We start from the raw sequence: 21,068 nt of genomic DNA, 5'->3' as shown, positions 1-21,068 counted from the left end.
AATTTGCCTTGTCTGGGAATTTTGAAAAGTTTGCTTCAGTGAGCAGTTGAGCATCAAGATTCAACTGTGTACATATTTAATTGCATTTATGAAATCTAACACTTTGAAAGCAGCAAAATGAGTAATTGGTTTTAAGCTACCCTTATGATGACTGACTACTAGTGCTGGGTCTCTAAGGAACTTTTTTGATGTTAAATTAAAGCTCTGCAAGCTGTTTTGTATCACTTGAAAACATTTTTTCTTTTTTTTTTTTTTTTAATGCTCACTGAGATTATGGCCGAAAACGTAATGTAAAACTTCTTCAAAAGAAAGTTAAAAAAGATGTATGTATGTGTTAAAATAAGTTGCTAACTAAAACAGAACTTCTAGAAGGGTTAGGAAGTAACCCTCATGTTTTCAAGAAACAGCAATAAGAATTTTAATTGGAAAGATTGTCCATTTAATAACTACAAATAATTACTGCTTCAGAAGCACAATCTCAAAGACAGTTACATGACTGATATGTAAATACAACTAGTATGAGAATCGGTGTGTAATCCAGGATAGTTTTGTTTTCTAAAAGTTGTTGTAATGGCATGCACTTGTGAGAAGTTTTGGGTTACTTAGAAGAAGTTCTGTAAGTGCATAAAACTAAGAGATTTAGGAAACAATTTCAAAGAATTAAATATGAGAGGAGGGTTTCAGCATGCTTATGTGCTGCATGGCTAAGCTTTTCAAACCTTCTTTGGTATCAGCAATTCAGATCATCTTTCCTGAAAAATGTTGTTACTACTATCACTAAGAAAAATGATCATTCAGAGTGGAATGTGTGGTCCATTTAATATTTTCTAGTACTCAGCAGGTGTATCTTGCTGGTTTTATTTTTTATTCGTACACCCAGGAAACAAACTGAAAAATTTACTATATTTAACAGCTTTCTGTTCAACATGTTTTCACCACTGGCTTTTATTTTTGACTAGTGCAGTTTTCATACTCCGAGAAATTTATTGTAGAAGCTTCTGCTGGTAAATGAGAAAGACTAGTTTTATTTTAGTAGCTTTAACAGAGGATGCTTTTATTTGAAATAGGCTCGTATGAAAAGGGACTGAGGGAGTAAATAAGGACACAATTAGAAAACACCACAGAACCTGGGGCATTTGTATGCCATTTAAATAATTCCTTTAGGTCAGTCAATAGCATGATTAAGAAAAATGTGAGTTCAAATATTTTATTTGTTTGCCTTTCTAGAATAGGAATAACTATTGACATATCCTATTTATATAGCATAAATCTGTATTTACTCTTTCTAAATACTTAATCTTTCACCTTTATGCACAAAAACTAGGGGAGAAGTTAACTTAAAACTGTAATACTTTAACCTTTTCTTAAGCTTTTCAAATGCTAGTGAATATATCTGTCTTTAATACTTGCTGGTGACACTGCATGTGCAAATTCAAGGCAATCTGGAGAGCCTACTTATGAAGCTATTATTTACCAAAATGTAATCTTATCCTTCAATTTAGAGCCTTTAAGTGAGTGACTAGAAAGCAGTCAGTTGGTTATGGACACTTGCTTCAAACAAACATAACTTACTCTGTACCAGCTGTGCCTTAAACCACATGATCTCTCTGACCTCCATGTACAGTGGTGAGATTAAAGGCTCTCTGTATCTGAGCATCTCTCTTTCCCACTGTTACATTAAAAAACATTATATCTGTGTTGGAGAACATTCACATTTATTTGTTTTGCGTGATTGACTTTTTTGTGGCTGAAGCTTTGTATCAGTGAAAGAATTACTTTGTCATGCTTGAAATAAGATTTCAGATGCTTTTTTTCTATTTTACTGGTTTTTAAAGATTGCATTGTCAACTTAAACTGTAACTTGCTTTGAGAAAGAATCAGAATGTTATTTCTGTTACTGAATTTCTTCCATAGTGTTTTAATTCTGTAGTTAACCTCTTGGAGGATTTTAATAAATATATCTTCCTTTTTGTTAGTACATCAAGGATCCATGCAAACAGGACCAAAAAAAGAGGAAAAGGTGAAACAGACTATTCACAAAATACTGTCAAATGTGAAAAATGGAAAACAATGACGGTTAACAATGGAGGAAAGGAGTCTTTGTCACATTCATTTTGTGTTTATGCTGTACCAGGGGGCAGGAAGAATCCCCAAATTTTACGTGTCCAAGTAACATAACAATCTGATAATATGTATTTGCAAGCCAAATGTTGAACTATTTTTTTTGGTTTTTCTTTTTTTATGTATACGTGACCAGTTAAAATTCAATGAAGGTAGTGCCATACCATCTTTGTGCATGGGAAATGCAGTCTGATTTAGAAGAAAGCTTTCTAGTGTATATTAGCTAAAGAGAAGATATCTGTGCATGGTCCCATTAAGCCAATCTAACAGCTCATAGTTGCTGAAGGCTCTGACTCCTGGAGCTGATTAATCTGTGCAGCCCTGTGGAATTTTTGTTTTGTCCAGCTGGGACTTCTTTGTGCGAGTGTGGGGCAGATTAGCACTGCTCCTGCTTGATGGCAGGGAGCTGTTGATCAAATCAGCTGTTACTGGATGTACCCTATGGTTTTTCTATTCTTTCTATACAAGAGAAAACTACTCTTTTTATGCCCATAAAGAAGTGATATTGTTTAAAATTACATGATCTCTTTAGTCTCTGTTCCTGTGACTTCCTCTATGCAGAGGTGAGTGGCAATAGTAACAAAGGAGCTAGGGACAAGAAAGGGAGTTAGTGTGGATTTCTTTGAAGAGGAACTTCCTTTAAAATTTTAAATACCTTCAGTAACTTTTCTTTTTTAGAAATGTAGTTAATTCATTTGTTTTGTACTAATTCCATGAGAGTCTTTCTATTGATGCTAGTTCATGAATGGCTTGTGTATGATGTGGCATATATGTAATATGCAAGTGTATATACGTAAATTTGTACATTCTTGTAATTCTGTTTTTCGAAGAGGGAGGAAAACCAAGAAAGCTTATTAAAAAGCATTATAGTCTAACGAACAAAGAACAGAGCAAATAGATGTACAGTTGTGAGGAGGAGAAATTCTCGTATGTAAATGTTGGATGTAAAAATTCTTATATATAAATATGTTAGACTACAGGGGGTTAATATTGAAGACTGTTTTATTATTTAGTTCTGAGAAGCAGCACACTTAAACATTGGTATAAAGCATGGTGCAGCATATTCTGGTCATGCCTGATTTTATCATGATTCTTATTTCAATATCTGGCTGCAATCAAAATAGAAAGAAGTTTTTTTTAAAAAAAAAAAAAAACACATAAAACAACTGCCTGAACATTATAATTTCCTCTGTTTTTATTAAAACCAGGAAATACTATGGAATATTTTATTGAAGATAATGCATTTAAATTTCTGAATTTTTTATTTTAGACCTTACTAGTATTTTCATTTTAAATGCCTGTTAATTAACTTGTTCAACATTCAGAATTTGGATCTCTGACTTTGATCATGGTATCACAGCAATATTGTGTAATGTTAAAGGAAAGCAAGTCTAGCCATCTGTTACTGTCCACCAGAGCCATGTGTAGCAGCTGTAAGCTGCAGTGTTTTCTTCCCTTCCTTATGCCTGGCCAGGCATATTGACCTAGTCATATCCTTTTGCTATCCATAATTGAGAATTATGAAATTGTTATCACAGAATAATTCAGTCTTGGTCATCTTATTCTTTCATGCATAATTTCCTCACGTTTTTTCCCCTATAAATACTGTCCTCAGAATTCTCTCTGGAATAATTTCATTGTGGCTTTTGTTTATTGGAAAAGATATAAATACTTGAATGCTGAAGGGGGATTAAGCACAGTTTTACTTGTGCATATAGTTATGAGGAGTATTGATTGGGAATGGCAGTATTATTGGGGTTCTTTATTGGAAGTTACACTTTTCTTTTTCTCCACTGTCCTCTTTTCCTTTGTTTTTCATATCTTCCTTCATTTCCATTTGTTTCATCTTAGTCCTGTCTTCCAAAGGTAGTTCCCCTTTCTCTTGTATTTAGTTGCCTTTTTCCAAAACACCCCTTTTTCAGTCTTATTCACCCTTCTCCTATTTTTTTCCAATGCTGCGTTATTTATGCATCCATGCAAAGAATTTGTGCTTTTTTTTCCCCCGTAATGAGTAATGACAAACTAGTCACAGATGCATGTGACTGGTTAGGGCACTGTCAAAAGATAGTAACTGAGGTGAGAAGCCAACCTGGCACCTTGCTTTCTTTCCTAGCTGCCTGGAGTTCTCGTGAACAGGCACCTTTGGAAATCAAGTTTGATACATAGATGGAATTTCTCTCCCTCTTGGCACTTCCCAAGCCAACCAGCCCTACTGGCTTCTAGAAGAAGCATCATTTTTCTTCACTCTGTCAGCCAGCTGCCCTTGCAGTGTACTGTACCATAAGGACTTGGTCAAATTAACAGTTGGCAGCTGCCACGATGTTCTTGCCCCCTTTTCATTCCTCTGCCAGTGGCTCTGGAGCTTGTCGTTTTGCAGAAGAAGCTGATACAACTTGCTGTCCTGATGAAAGAATCAAATTTCCTGTTCCTTGGGTTTGGGGGGGGGTCTGTCTGTCTTTTTTTTTTTTTTTTTTTTTTTTTTTTTTCCCCCACCCCTCTTTAGTGAGTTGAGTTGGCGGCTGGAGGTGAGCAGTGGGAACCTGTAGCCAAGAGCAGCAGGGGAGGATGCCTAGAGAAATGACCTTTTTTTAGCAATGATGAGCTATTAAATGAGCTCAAGTCACCCTTGGAGATGGCTCCATAAAATAGGCTGAAGTGAGTGAGAGATTTAATATTTGCAAAATGTTCATTTTAAGCCAGTAAAATCAGGTCTTTTCCCTTCTACCTTTGTACCTTTGTTGTAGTTTTGTTGATTTTCAAGGGAGAAGGAGAGGGAAAAAAAAAGGTGTAAGGGGAAGGGAAAAAAAAAAAAAAAAAAAAAAAAAAAAGGGGGGGGGCTTGGATTTCATTGAAGTTTTTTCTCTTCTAATTAAAAATAGCTGTTAAGATTGTTTTTAATGATCGATCATCATTCTGAAATTATTTTTCCTCAGAATAAATCATTTTCAGCATTAAAGGAATCTTATTTTAACATTATGGAAAATTTTTGAGCCCATTTGTGAAGATGATAAATATTCTAGGCTCAAAATGTTATGTCATTACCTTACCATCAGTGTATCAGCTGTTTTTTAAAATTCCTGAAACTACTTCTGAAGCTTTTTAACTATTTTCGTGATAGCTTGTGTGAAACCAGGTGTTTTTAGAGGACACTCACCCATATCTTTTAGCTGGAAAAGATTTTTTTTTTGTGTTTGTGAGAACATAAAAGACAGATGGTGACAATACAGATTTATTTAAAAGGCATGGAGATCATTAGCGATCACAATTTTTCACTTTTTTATGGTTATTCTTGTTTCTTTAATAATGATGGGAAATGTTCGAGGTCAGAATAGGATTTTTAAGCAGTGCTTTCTGTTCAGTCTGACAAGTTGGAGGAAATGATCTGTATTTTTGTGTGTTTCAATCTCCTGCTACACTCCAGAAATAGATGCTATCTGAATGTCATAACTTATGATTTCTTTTATCTTAACTGCTGATACCGAATGACTAACGTAGTGGGCAAACTCATGCCTGCTATAACAGCACTGTAATTGGTTGTAGCAGAAGTGAACTGGACTTGCTATTCTTGGATGTAGGCCGCTCTGCCCGGGGAGCGTAAGGTCGACTTGGAGCTGTGCCTGCACGTAGATTATGGCTGCCCTGAAACCRTTGTCTTTGCTAACGATGCATGGAGAAAGATGGCGTTTAATATCCATTACTTCTTAAGTAGTGATCTTTTAGTATAGGAAAGTTTTCTGCCACCTTCTTTGGCCAGTTTTATATTTTTAAGTTTTCTTTTCTAGTCTTCAAGTTCTGTCATGGTTTTGTTTTAAGGAGTAATATCTCTTACGCATAGTTCTGAGCCTTGCTGTGATTGCTCTTGTCTTTCTCAACTGCTTTGTGCTTGAACAGCTTCTTGTGAAAATATGATTAGATTTGGTTTTACAGTCTAAAGTTCTATTCCTCTCAAGTGTTACTGAGATTGAGCTCTCTTTTTGCATATGGTTTTTGCACAGTTATGCTAGAAAGCAGATCAGCTGTTGAATTATCACTGCTAGATAGGAAAACTGTCAGACTTTGATACAAGTAGAATTCATAACTATGTAGATAGCATCAGAATCTCTAGATCAACATTTTTTATGCAGAGGTTGCTTATACATCTTTAAAATAGGAATAGTATAAATATCGTGATTCCTTACATTGTCTTTCTTTTTTTGTCCTGCACTTCTCCCTGTGTTATGTCCATGTTATGATTCACGCATTCATTCACTCAAGAGGCCTAGTCTGAAAATCCCTGTATGGATAGGATGATTGTCTAGTGGCGTCAGACCTAAAAATGTACTGTAAATGAAAAACTCCATCTGTTACAGAATTGCAAAGCAGTGGACTTGCGTGGATGAAAGTGTCTTTTTGTTAGGCTTATTTGTTTGGAAAATAGTGTAAATGTCTGTGGTAAGTCCTTTTAAAGTATATCCTTTGGATGGAATTATGTCATTTTAATGCATAGACTGTATCTTAAAGAATTAGTTACCCTTACAAGAGAACATAGTTTGAGTTTCATAAAGAGTCTTAAACTTTTGGGGTTGTGCTGCACATAGAGTGAAGTAAACTGTATTCGTGGGACCAAATATGTATCAGGCATTRACTTAGAAACCCCAGAGTTACTTTGCAGATCACAGCTATGAATTCGGCACTTATAATACCAAGTAAGAGTTATATCCCATAGTATGGCATTTCTAGCAGGCTTCTATGAGCCAACATGCAACCATCAAGTTGCATAGGTAGTCCTGAATGTTAAATTTTGGCTCTGAGCTTAGGAATTCGTCCAGGCTGCAAAGAATCAGCCACATTAGATGAGAATTAAAAATCTTGATATGCTTTTCTTGAACATATCTTAAATGATTTATTTCCGAATTAAGCAGGAATTGAATCTTCTTTTCAGGCAAATCTGAGGAGATCCTCTTTTCACAATAACCCAGTTGTTAGAAAACTGCATCATATGATGTTGGAGGCTGGGGTGCTCATTCATCTTCCAGGATTTTAGGGATTGTTTGAATTACTTATAATGTAAAATGCAAAACAATTTTGGCTCCTGTTATTACTAATCAGGAAACATAGATTTATATTCTTGATTCTTGATTTATATTTTGAGTCTTTATCCTTTGAGTCATTTTTTTAAATATAATGTAAGCACAAGATGGGGGTGGTGGATTATTTCTCACTTATTTCATGTTGAGTAGGCATGTTTGTGATCGCCTCAACTGTAATTTTTAAATCGTTTTGTCTGTGTTCCATTAATATAGCCAAAATTGAAAGTTTCAGCTTAACAAAGTAGTTCTAAAAACTTACCATACAAAACAAAATTAAAAGCTACTTTTAAGAAAAAAAAAAGTTAGGAGTACTATAGAATCCTGAAGTGCTTGATAAAAGTAGCAGATAAGATGTAAGTGAGGCTGATAAATATTACATCTTACTTGTTTTGAATTTACATAGTTAATTATTAATACTTAATATTTTGCTGTATTCCTGTAAACCTTGAGAAAGCACTAGTAACATAAGGCTGCAGTTTTAAGGTTACTTTAGGCTGACATATGTATACACTGTTTCTAAAAGGGTAGCTTCTTGATTTGCTAGTGTGGGCTCAAGGGAGCATCACCTTGGTTTATATCTCCTTAAAACGCTCAGGAAAATGCAGCCTGAGAGTAGTGTTTCCTGGTAAGTTAATATCTGCCTGAGAATGACTCAAGTTTTTCAGTTTGCTCTTATGAGCTTTAGATAACAAGAAAACAGAATTTTTCCCCTTCCAACAACTGATGAAGGCTGAGAAATACTGAACAAAATATCTTCTTGTCAGGGCTTTCCAGGACAGCAAATCTCCTTTGTTCTGGCCTCTGGCTACTGTGTTTATCCTCTGACTCTCTCAGCTTGGCTTCTCAGGGTCTGAGCACTACAATTTAATACGCAAAATCCTTGTGCAGTGGTATAGTATAGTATGAGGTAAACAGTCAGTATGAATCCTTGTTTCTTTTGGAGTATGAGGAAAAAGAAATTTAATGACACAATACTGAAGTTAACATGCTATTATATTTTAAGCATTTTTCATCCTCTGTTTAGTACCCTTTTCAGCATCTTTACTCCAGATAACACTGGCTTATTTTGTAGCTTGGAGGAAGAAAAAAAAAAAAAAAAGCTTGTTAAGTTATTACCTTCTTCAAATGCAAAATGAAACTGTGTTTCCAGAAAGTAAGTATATCGGTTATAACATGACTTGAATGATGCCCTGGTACATTTTTAGCTGGCTATCCTGTATAGATGGCAACAAAGCAGCCCTACTGCTGGGCTGGTAAAGTTTAATTTGTTAATCTAGTTAATTTTTCAGGCTTGCAGCTCAGTGAAAATACTGAGCATCATGAAGAGCATTGTGGATCATGAAAAGATGCACCTCATTTGTTGATCATTTAAGTACTAAGTAAGATTGAAACATTCATATTTGTGAAAAGCCTATGAAATAAAYACTGTTCTCCATATTTTCATACATTTTTGTAGATCATTTGTCCTGAAAAAAGGCATGGAAGAAATAAAGATGTTAAGTTATGTTTTCCTTCTGATTTTGTTGAAGCTTCACAGATGTTAGAGGATGATGATTCTTAAGTGTTACATGAGCCACTTTTCTCTTCTTATGGTTTTGTGAGGTGTTGAATTTATTATTAAGATTGACTTGCTTGTCTACATGTATGTATGTTATAAGTAGAGGAAAAAAAGACAGTGTTGAAATAGTTTGTCCAAGTTTAATGTCTGACTGTTCTTATGCTGTTTTCTTTTTTTCTTTCTTATTCCACACCAAAATTCTAGTTTAATTTGGAGGAACTCTTTCTATATGTCAGGTATTTCACAGCCCTAATGAATATTTACATTCAGTCCTTATTTTTGACCTGTTTTGGGCTTTTGCATTTGTTTCCAAAGATTTTTTTTTGCTGTATTATGTTTTTAGTTTTGCTATGGTTTTAAAGGTCTAAACATTTGAATTTCCTTAAAAGGATATCTAATGTATGAAATTTCTATTAAAATATATTTAATATGCTTTAGCAGTATGAAATGTAATACTTCATGGAAAAAAAATCCATGGCTTCTAATCKTATTTCCACTCTAAAATACACAGGTACCTTGAATGGAACAAATACAAACACAACTGATTTAAGTTGCTCAGTTTTGAAATTAATACAGAGACTTTTGGGATGTGCAACTAGATTACTTTCTTGATGGTTTAACCTGGGATTACTATTGCCTAATATATTTTAGATTACTAGTGATTGACATTTTGGTATGTTGAAAGCTGGTATTAGTGATTTGAAATGTACTTTCGAGAATCGAATTGATTTTTGGCACTTTGTATCTCTAAAAAGATATATAATGCATATAACTGTTTTAGGCTAGAAGTACCTGTAAAGTAACCTCAGTGAGAAATGTTGAATGACTGATTTGATTAACTGTATGCAGACCTTGGGAAGGCGTTATGTTTACACATCTATGATGAATAAATTCCGATTAAGAAATGAAGACACCTGAGTTCACTTGTTTGCTTGTGAGCTGGGTTGATAGATATTTGGAAGTCAGAAATTCCTTTGGCTAACTGAAGTTGGATGAAGTAGGAAGTTACCTCTTTGTGACTGACAGCTTCTTATCCAGAAATAATTGCACAAATGAGAGAGCGTGAGAAATAGGAGGCCTGCTCATCTTGGCAATAAATTCTTCTCCCAGGTGATAACATGCTATAGGTCTTAGTCACTTTAAGGTAGGAGTTGGGCGGAAGTTTGCCTTTTAGGAAATAGTTGTGGAGACTTGTGACTGATAGTCCTTCTGTTAAAGTTAGGTGTGTTGTAACGTGATTGTCTTCACTCAGATTATTTTTTTTCCCAATTAGAAAATATCTACATAGTAAAATGGTGAAAAAGTTAATCACTGACTTAAGTGGAAGCTGAAACTTTTCATAAGGTGTTTAAAAATGTTTTCTGGTGCAGATCAAAGGTCAGAATTTCAGTCCATTTAGACATACTTTATAGGAAATCGAGTGAATGAACTGCTATCTAAAAAAATAAAATTATGTATTTCACTGAAATCAATTGAAATGCATGTTTCAGAATTTTAACTGCGGAGTTCCTTTAATTTTTTTTGTTCTAGTTATCACATTTTTGATACACAAAGGTAATCAACTGTAATATTAAAATTTTGAACACTTCTATAGAAACTGTAAAAAGCAAAAAAAACTCATTTGTTTCAGCTTACTGAGCTGATTTCTTTGAATTCCTTCATGCATGTGGCTTGTTAAGCAAAATAGTATGTTGCTGCTGTATTGATCTGTGAATACAAGTGTTTTACTGTAAAAATTAGCCAGGGAAACAATATTTCATCAAAAGAATCAAGTATGTGGAGAACAGTATCTGTGAGCAAGTCATGGTGATGCCATTTATTTCTTTGCTGTTGCGAAGTGTCACAATCTGTCTCTTAAATTTTGTGTCAAGAGACTGGTTAAATGTATAGATAATCTCTGAAGCTGGTACTGGAGTTGAAGAACTGATAAAATATAAAAACTAGGTTCTAGTAATTGATTTTAACTGTTCCCAGGTACATCTGGTTTTACAGACAGTCTTCAACTATGCAACCTGATGAAGTATAACCTTTGTTTGACAAAGTCTCATCTTACTCTGTTACTACAATGTACAGCCAACGGCTTTTCTTAGTTATATTATTTTGTGTTACGTTTAAAATATTGCTGTTACCTTTTGTTAGCATTCAAAAATGGCATGGTGTGGGATTTGGCAGAACTCTGCTGCTACAAATGGCATTTTCTGGAAGATGTTTGAATGTAACACAGGCGATTGTATTCTGTGGTACACAGAATGCGAAAACATGCAGCTGAACACTCTCAGGTTTAAGTAGGTTTAAGTATATTGAACTTGGTACTGTCTTTATTTTTACTTACTAATAAAGATTTAAATTTATTTATTTATTTTTTTAGGAACTCAAGCCTCAGAGCCATTACAACCATGGATACAGTGAATCTCTTGGGCGGAAAAGCCACATTGATGATTATAGCACTTGGGACATTGTCAAAGCCACACAGTAAGTTTATTTTTATTGAGAGTTAGGTTTGTCTGTATCTGTAGTAGTTGCAAAACAGTAAAATGAGTTTTTTATTTATGTAAATTTGAAGGCTAAGTTGATGTTTGCAGAAATAATGCAAAATTGTAACATTACTGTTATGAGTATTGTGTAAATATATACATGAATGATTRTTATAAATTGTCAGTATAGGTGGTTGCTGGGCAGATGGTGGGAAGACACACTAGTTATAATTTTTTTTTCTTCTGGTTTGGACTAATATTTATATTCTGTAGGTGATAATTAAGAGGTATGCAAACCTGTGGGTTTTCTTGAATTGTTGGCATCGTTTGAAGCTTAGAAGAAATGTGTCTGTATGTGGTGTATATTTTTTCCTTCATCACCTCTCATCCTGCTGTTTCAGGGTTGCTGTGAAACTGAATTTATTGCTGGGAAAGGACTGTAGGAATGAATTGAAATCATACTAATTAATAATGATGTTTTTCATGCATTAGTTATACAGGTTTATTTTCTGTACAGTCACATAGTATATACTTAATCACGAGATTTTACTATGGGTTATCATCACCACTTTTCAGTTTGCCATTGACAAACCACCACAGTGACTTTTCTTCAGCAAGCTGAGATGATAGACTGTTTTGTAAGGTCCTTTTTTTCTTTTATCAGTAATTTAAATGCCTGTTTCTTATCTTGATAAAATATTTCTTATTCAAAATATTTTTTTCTTTCTAAAAGACATCTCCACTTAAAAGCACCTTTGCAAAGATGTATAAGGCACAGACTGTTTAAGTGTAGGAAGTATGTACTTTCTCACTTCCATTTTTTTAAATTTTGAATTGTTAAGATTTAGACTTCCTAGAGCAGATGTTCACAGCAATGAGTGATTCCACAGTTGTTGCTGTGAAGACTTTAATAGTAATACTGCAAACTGTAAGTTATTAGGGGAATTTCAGACATAAAAATATTGACATACTGTCAAATTAGCTACTTTTTAAAGACATGATGGCACATGTCTTGATGGCACAAGTAACTTCTAGTTACTTGCTTCCATTTTCTGTGATTGTAGCATATTCTAAATTCAACCCTTTAAAACACTTGTCTGTGTTATCCCTTGAAGTTGTGCTGATCTGTGCTTTGAGTTGAGTTGTTAGAATTCTTTTTCTGGTGCCTTCTAGTAAGGATCAACAGGGCTGGGAGTCACTTATGCTCCCCCACCACTTTTTAAGGGTGGTGGACTGGTGATTTACCTTCTCCTCTCTAAGAAAGGACTACAGTTTCATATCAAAGGGAAAGGTAGCTGCTAACTTAGGGTAGTAATATCTTTTGGAACCTCCTTGACAAGAGGGAAATCTCAGCTTTTATTTTAAATACTTACAAGGATTTGATGGCYGTGCTATAGAAAACAGGATGACTTTTACAAGCTGTACTTGATAAGGGAAAAATATCTGAAATGTAAGAGAAGTAAATTCCCCTAAATGTTGTAAGGCCTGCAATAAAATAAAGAATACCATGAACATGGTGATTCAAACTCATCTTGTCTCCATATTTCTATCAAAAGTAAAAGTTTCATATGATTAGAAGGTGCTTTACTAATACACACCTCTTACTAAAAATGAATGATGTTGTTACTTATTTTTGCAGAAATACAGCTTTGTTTTTATATGAATGGAAAATAGGAGATCTCCTCCTCTACTGTTTGCCCTCAGCAATCGGTGTTCACTTAGATTACAGTATATGCTGACTTAGTTTGCTTTTCAGGTCAGTGCTAATGCAAAATAAAACAAAAATTTTGCAAAAAAAAAGGGCCATTCATCTGTCTTCCAGAAGTCTCCATCTCAGACACTTCAGCAAGTTCAAATATAGCAAAATAGAATAAGAATTGTTTTCAATCTTAATTTTGATGTCTGTTTTGCCCCCTGCCTTCTCCTTAGTCCCCTCTGCCCCCACCAAGTCCAGACACTATTCAGCATGGGATTCGCAGCACAATTAGGCCTTTTTTTTTTTTAGCACCCGAGCACTGTTCAAAAGCTCTGCAAAAGAACATTGCAGGCTTTTTTTTAAAGTGAGATACCATCAAATGCAAAGGTGAGTGCTTGCTATTAGCAAAATGAAATCCTACTGGATTTCAGAGTCTGATAAAGCTAGTTATAGTTAAAAAAGTTATGTATCTTATCTCTTGCCTCACTCCTTGACCAATAAACTTGTCTGTGTCATCCCAAAATCTATAGCCTTCTCTCTGAGGACTATCTGCAAGTTATTAATGACTTTTATTGGAATTTAAAACTTTGCTGTAATTTTGATTATTTCAAATTATTTTCATTCCCTCTGTGGAAACAGAAGGAAGAACTAAGAGACTGTCTCCCATCTGAGATTTAAAAAAAAAAAAAAAAAAAACAAGAACTGGCAAGCATATTCAGGGTTGTGTAGTTGCTAAAATTTGTTCCTTCTACTATTGTTGTGCAAAGTTTTTTTTTTTTTTTTAATTGCTAACATGTTATCCATATGTTCATTATTTTTAAATGATTTGACATTTCATGTAAGAACACTTAAGTTGTAGGCTTCTTGACAGGTAGAAAGTGCATTTTACCATAAAATGGCTGTCTATCAAATTTTTGATAATCCGAGTATTTAGTCATATAGGATGAATGGCTAGTCAGTTATTTAAAGTTTTGTCTCTTGATTATTGATGGTTATGCTGCCTGTGCTTCATTGTTAGAGGTTTCTTGTGTAAAACTAATGAGCTTTGTTATTGTTGCAATATACGTTAAAATGGGCAATGTAATTCCTTAAACCTTTGAAGTTAAAGGAAAATGGAATAAAAAGATTAAATTCATCTGTATTACACACATGCTGTTTGACTGTAGAATTCTACTTGAAATGATGAGTTCATTGGCACTTGATTACAGAGAAATAAAGTTAGTAAAATACTGTATTTGCTTTTTATGTAGCAAATTTTTACGTAGAGGGAGAAGATAGATAGGTTTGCAAGCTCTGTTTGTGTCCAGTGTAATTTGTTCCTTTTTTTTTGTTTTCATACCTTGTTCGATTGCTCATGTGCTTTATCTTTGAAGTGTGTGGATTAGACACTTGCTAAATTAAACCTGCTCATACATTGAGCTGCAAACGTAGTAACTACTTTTACAGTCAAATTAAGACTTTATTTGGAAATGAGCAGTTCAGCTGATATTCTTGTTGCAAAGAACTTAGCTGTATTTCTATATTCGCTGCTCTATACACACACTATGTTCCATGATAAGTTCTTGCAACTCTTACACAAAAGTGGGACTTGAGTATATTTTAAATGATACCAAGAGTATCCTCTCTTTTTATTTTGGAGGAATGTGCGCAGGAGTGGAAATGATAATGTATGGTGTATTTAATTTGTATTGTTACAGTTTATCTAGTGAAAATTATCCTTTATAATGCATTCAAAGGCATAGAGTTAAAAGTACTAGTGCTAATACTAGGTCTTCATCTTGCAGATGTTCTTAAAATGTATGTGAAATCTCTTGACATCCTGTATTCAGTTATAACAACCTTCTCTTCAGTTCATGTAGAGTTCCCTGTGCATTTCTGAGAGCAGAACTGGGCCATATGTTTACTTGTGTTTGAAAAATCTCTTTAAAGCAACAGTCTAAAGTGGGTCATGTCTGCATTTACTTCTTGCAGTGGATATTTACTAGTTAGATATTACTAATAGATACTTACTAATACTTTGTAAGTATTTCACTTCTAGCTGCATGGAAAGTCTTCAGTTTCTTCTGTAGCTTCATGACTTTTCAGTTCTGTTGAGTAATGAAGTGGGTGGCAGCTCCTGCTTGTAGTGAACTTGAGCAAATTCTTGCTATGTTGAGAATGTCTTAAATAATTGTTATGAACATTAGTATTAATGATACTAATGAGCACTTTCATGCATTCTTTAAGATTGATTCCTTGTGCTTGAGTACTAGGACATCAGGATTTTATTATTACAAAGTGAACTTTTCTGTTACTGATCACTGAGATCCTTCAAAATGAGATTTGTGAAATAATGCAACAAAATGAAATATTCTGTATCTTGCTCAAAAAAACCCATATCTGTAATACATTTGAGAGCAATTTTTTTCTCTTCCATTTCTCATCGTTCAGAGGGTAACTGGTAAGTAAGACAGTATACATACTGAAAATTCAAGTTGTTGAGGGCTGACGAGCATGGCAGTTCCTTCCAGCTTCTTGCGGTTACCAAAGGAATCTGTCACACTCTGATCCAAGTGAATGGACAGACCATAACCCAGATGTGCGTTCTTGGTGACTGTCTGTTTATGCCAGTGGGTGATGATGATCTTTGCTAAAAGTGGCATATATCCAAAGCTGACATGGAAGAGTGGTGGTTTTAACAAGAGTAGTGACGTAACCACTGCTGTCTAGCCAGTTTGAGGTACTTTGGAGTTGCTGAACTTCGTGTGTCTCCTTTTGCTGTTGTTTAAAGTTCATTAAGCAGTTCTGTTGAGTTACTGCTTTGCTGTTAGAAACAAAAATGTTTTATGTTTTGTGCCTTAAGCAGTAAGGATGAGTGAAAGATGTATGTTGGCGTTTAACCAACATCGTTCACTGAGACAAGGCTTTAAAAGATGAAAAAGAGCATCTTTCTACTAATTGCATTTCCAGTTAAAACAGCTTTGAGTGGAGCTATGATAACAAGTGGAGGGAATAAACAAACTCCTGGCTCACCTCCTGATTGTTGGCATGGTGATGTACTCACTGAAGAGAGATACCTTCCTAGTATTGTGACCAAATTTGATGTTTGACGCATCCAGCTTTGCTGAATGATTATTTGAAAGCTCTATGTGCTTTTGGACAGAAGTAAAGTAGCCCAGAATCCTTTCACATTTTAAGCATGTAGTCCTGTTTTGAAAGTACAAAATTCAGAATATGTTTTAACTTAGGCTGAGGTTATAACTTAGCTGCTTAAATATCTCAGCCTGCACCATGGTATTTGTGCCCTGAAAGAACTAGTCCTGTTTTTTCAAGAACAAGGCCTGATCAGTGTTTTTTAATGATGCTCCATACTGATGTTTACAGATACCTTCTAGAATTGACCCAGGGGCTGAATTTATTAGTTTAATACAGCCTATCCTCCTATAAGAATTTGAACCTTCCTCTGTCTTGAAGGATGTGTACCCCTTGATGGCAACAGTGTAATTATGCTGAGTTACTGAAATAAGTGAATGACTTTAACCTCAGGTAATCTAACAGTATATCATGAACTTTGGAGAAGACAAGGTGTGGTCGGCTGCAGGGAACTAATGGAAGAAGAGTATAGGTGATATTTGAGAGAAGAATGCTGAGACTGCTAGGACAAGAATCTGTGACTACTTCAAATTCAGAGTATTGGGGAGGGGGAAGGAGAAGAGCATGGATATGAACTTTGTTGGGGAGGGAGTGTTTTAAAAATGTTACTAGCRTACTCTTTACAGGAACAGGAGCAACTTGCAAAGTTCCTAACCTTTTTAAAGCAGTTCTCATCTGTCTCAATCCTTAAGCCCTCTTACAACAGCTTAGTGAATTGGAGCATTATTAAATTATACCTGATGTATTGTATTTTCTGTAGTCAGTCGTGACTAAGTTCTAGGTAACAAAAATAAGCTGCTAACAACAGAGAAGCTGATGGAGACTTAAAATCTACTCTGTACTCCGTTCTCAGTGTAACTGGCTGAACTGGAATGCATTTTGCTCTTGGAAAGGCCTCCCTGATGAATTACAGAACTGCATGGTTTGCTTTTTGGCTAAGGAGTGGGAAGTATTTGTGACTTGCAGTTTGTCTTTGTGGAAAGGAGAAATCTGTGCAGCTAAGCCTGGGGAGGGAATCTGGTAGGACTGCAGCTTGCTGTATCSAAACCCATGCAGCAGGCCTTACCCACGTGCTTGGGACAACGTATTCTTACCACTCCCTGTTCTTGCTGCTGTGTAGTCCTGCTTATTTAAGCAAGATGAGATTCAGCTATGCTCAGCTTTAGGCAGTACAAATTCTTTTAGCTGATGACTATTAAAATTAGTAGTGGGGCTGTAGGACAATTATTTCTTGCACTGTTACTTCAGTTACCTGTTTAAACGAAGGCGGAGGGCTCGTGGTTATAACAGCGGGCTACAGAGTAGAAAAGCTTTTTTGCTGTTGTGTCTGAACCCCCTGCCAGCATAACTCCAGATGTTGTAATAGACTAGTGTGATGGCACACGCTAAGTTCAGTGCTCAGAAGTCCTGCCTTTTCCTCTTTTCTTCTCTCTCCTTCCTCATCCTTGACTGACCTGTCTCTGGCCAGATGCAGACTGGGTCTTCGTTTGGGCCTGAGGGGCCACAGGGACTCCTATGGTGGCAGGGCATGACCTCCCCAGGCAGGGCATGTCCCACTGCCCCATGAGGGGGCAGGCCAGGCCCAGAGATTGTGGCCATGTTCAACAAGAAGTTCAGATCATCAGACAAGTTCATAGTGATGAGGCAGGTTCAACTTAAAGTCWGGAAGTCAGTCTGCAGGTTAGGGTTAGGATCAGGTCCAGCAACTGCCAGGATGGTCCGTGGGGACAAGGCAGGTCAGAGGCCAGGCAGTCAGCCTGTGGGTCTGGGTCAGGCCCAGTGAGGGCAGCTGGAGTTGACAAGGCAAGGCAGTGGTGATAGGACTGGACTGAGGCAGAGAGATTGGTGGGGCCTGTGGGTTTGCAGGGCCATTGTGGGYTGGAGACCAGCACCACTGCAATGCCACTAGGGCAGGGGCTGATGGCCCCAGACCAGGCTGAAATGGGGGCATAGGCAGGGTGGAGGAGGCTTGAGGAAGTGGGCAGGTGGTGCGTTTGGGCCCTGACACTACTTCTCCGAACTTGTTTCAGTGGCCCTTTCAGCAAGGGGAAAGGTTGAGGATAGCGTAATGTTAAGCCACTGGAACAAGTGCTTATCTGACCACACTTCTGGTCTAGACTGGGGCTTCAGAGATAGTACACGTAACAGATTGGATAGACTTAGTATCTTATCAGTTCTCCTGGAAGTTACTGATGTCTGGGAATGTGTATTTTGTCTGGTTGGCTGCATATTTTTGTGGGTCTTTCTAAGTTAAACTCCTCTCTCTTCCCCACTGATGAAGAGCTTTGYCATCAAAATTACTCATGATCATGCTCTCTTGTTCTGTCTCAGGATTGTATAGGCATGTTTTTAATGACACATTCCAGTTAGTATGTGCTGAATGCAGTGGTCTGTGTTTTTTTTTTTTAATACTTTGGAAAGTCTGCAATTATGTAAGAGTAATTTCTAGCATCTTTTATAATTTTGAGTGTAACTTTTCTTTGAAATTGAAACAATCTAAGTGTTGTTGCATCTAACAAATACTATCTAATGAATTCTGCCCTTCAAAACTGCCGTAGGCTTGGAAAGCATTCAGGAGGTTGGCTGACTTCAGTCAGTTAAGGCTTTGCTGTGAGCACTGTCCCAAATTGAAGGTCCACTTGAATAAACGGGGAAAAAAAGCACAAGTGTTAACTACCAAAGGAAAAGGCCTCTGCATCAGTTATACAAACCAATCAAATGGAGCAAAGGGGACTCAGCTTAGATAAGGATGTCTCTTGCAGAGAGCAAAATGTCAAAATGGCAAACAGAAAACATACCTAAACTCTGAATTTGAGAAGTTATGATACTGCTGTAGCAGAAGGCAGTTGTTGCAGGGAGGGTAAGCACTGATGTTGTTCCAGGTTTTGAACGCACATCAGTCTCCTACTTGAGACCCCTGTGGATGGTACAGACATTCAAATGTAATCTTCACATGTCTTTCCAGGTTGCTTTTATTGCCACTAAAAATAGGTGATAAAACAGTGTGAATGAAGATCAAGACAAGTGTTTTAAATGCTGGAGTCAGTCTTACATTAGATGCTTAAGTTACATTTATGCTTCCAGAATTGTTTCAACTTTCAAAATTACAGGCAGACTTTTTGAAATAAGGGTAGTTCATATTTAATAGTCCTTTTCAATGAAAAAGTTAAAGACTTGTTACTAAAGAAAACAACATGTAATTTTGAAGTGGTATTATTAAAAAGAAGCAAACTGCTATTGGTTTGTTATCAAACCAGAGGAAAAACAASAAGTGCCTGAGATCCATTACTGTTTGTAACTCATGTGATGATAATCCTGTGAATTGCTTAGGGAGTTACTGTTAGGTCAGTTGGCTGAGTAGTTATGACCTTCAAGAGAAAGAAGGGAGGAACAGAGGTGGAAGAAACAAATGTAGCTGAGTCCCTGGGAAGAGAGAAGTTCTGTTTCCACTAGACATACTACTGATCTATATTTTATCTTGTTCTGGTGCATGATTTGCTGTAGAGACATTTTTTTGTACAATCTTTAATTGGTTAATAAAATTTTTGGTGGTGGAAGGAACTTTCAGTTTTCTTCACCAGTGTGTGAAGTTTGTTGTCTTTCTTGCCTATTGAAGCTTTTGTATCTTGTTTATAATTGTGGTGTTTGGCTGCTTTCTTTTAAATCTAAGGTAACAGCTTTTTAAAAATCTTATTTTCTTCTTCAAGGTATGGAATATATGAACGGTGTAGAGAGTTGGTAGAAGCAGGTTATGATGTGCGGCAACCAGACAAAGAAAATGTAACGCTTCTCCACTGGGCTGCAATCAACAACAGGATAGATTTGGTGAAGTATGTATTGTATTTTAACTTAACATTAAGGATATTATTAATTTATGTTAGATATTTCTTTATTGTGTTAGTCTTAATTATCTTAAATTTTTTGGCTCAATTTTTAGCCTTGAAATTCAGGGAGGGAGGGAAACAGAAGACCTAATCTGCATTTGATGATGTGATGTCATAGTGAACAGAATTAAAACTTGTTAAATATTCAGTAGTCAAGTTCAAGCATTTTTCAGAAAAAAAATGTGAAACAGCTATGTGCAATTCATTTATCTGTACTGTGGAAGGTTCATTGTAATATCAGATTTCCCTTTGAGGAAGGGAGATCTGATGCACARTGGTGAAATTTTTAAGAAGCAAGGTGAGTATGGTACAAAGGGAAACCCCTGCTTAATTCATCTTTTTGTCCCTATCATTTCAAGAAGTCCTGGCTTAATTACTTTGCATTTTAAAAACAAGCTTGCTACAATAGGCAGTGTTGTAGCACCTCTCCTTTCAAGTAATGAAAAATATCTTTAATTGTGGGAGATATGGATATTTTTTTTCAATTTATAAAATCCAGACCATTGTTTTTATGAGGCTATGTTTTTAAAGTGTATTGTTATCTTGTTATCCTGAAACTTAAATCCTGAAGGGATAATTCTCAGTATTTGTTATTTTACGAATTATGAAAACGAATTGAATTTGATCCCTTTATTTTGTAACACTAAGTACATGCAATTAAACCTGAGAACATAAAATATTATTGAATCAGCAGGATTCTGGAAATCTGGCGTAAACTGCATGCTTTGAATCAGACTAGTTTTCAAAATACTTCTCATTAATGAGTAAGTGTATTTATATTTACACACACAAAATGCAGAACATCTTCATTTAAAATCAGTCTCCCTACATATGTTTATCACCAAAGCCTTCATTAGACCAGATCTTGAGAATCGTGAAGTGTCCTGAAGATCTCAAGTTCAAGTTTCTTTTATCTTGCTTTTAAGAGGACCTTTTTTTTTTTCCTGCCCTAATGAAGTTTTCTAAAAGAAGGTTAAATTGCTGAAGATTTAGAAATAACTCAGTGTTTTTGGAAGACTTTATTGTCCTTGATGGATGGTACAACAGATTTTGTCTTTGTTGTGGATAGCAGGTTATAAGGGAACCAGTAATTGTGCATTTGGAGGTATTATATATATATATAAAAAATATATA

General features: G+C 35.7%; 1 protein-coding gene across 1 annotated transcript in view; it reads left to right on the top strand.

Annotated features, from left to right (window-relative positions):
* The window catches only part of ZDHHC17 (zDHHC palmitoyltransferase 17), a 79,975-nt gene that overhangs the window by 9,455 nt on the left and 49,452 nt on the right, over positions 1 to 21,068 (top strand). The window contains exons 2-3 of the mRNA XM_085320562.1: positions 11,117 to 11,220; positions 19,758 to 19,880. Coding sequence (XP_085176688.1) covers positions 11,117 to 11,220; positions 19,758 to 19,880 — 227 coding nt within the window. The remainder of the gene's footprint in view (positions 1 to 11,116; positions 11,221 to 19,757; positions 19,881 to 21,068) is intronic.

Source organism: Rhea americana, unplaced genomic scaffold (assembly GCF_003343005.1).
Source record: "Rhea americana isolate MKP2758 unplaced genomic scaffold, rheAme1 scaffold_64, whole genome shotgun sequence".
NCBI classification, from domain to species: Eukaryota; Metazoa; Chordata; class Aves; order Rheiformes; family Rheidae; genus Rhea; species Rhea americana.
This window is presented reverse-complemented; position numbering and strand designations above follow the sequence as displayed.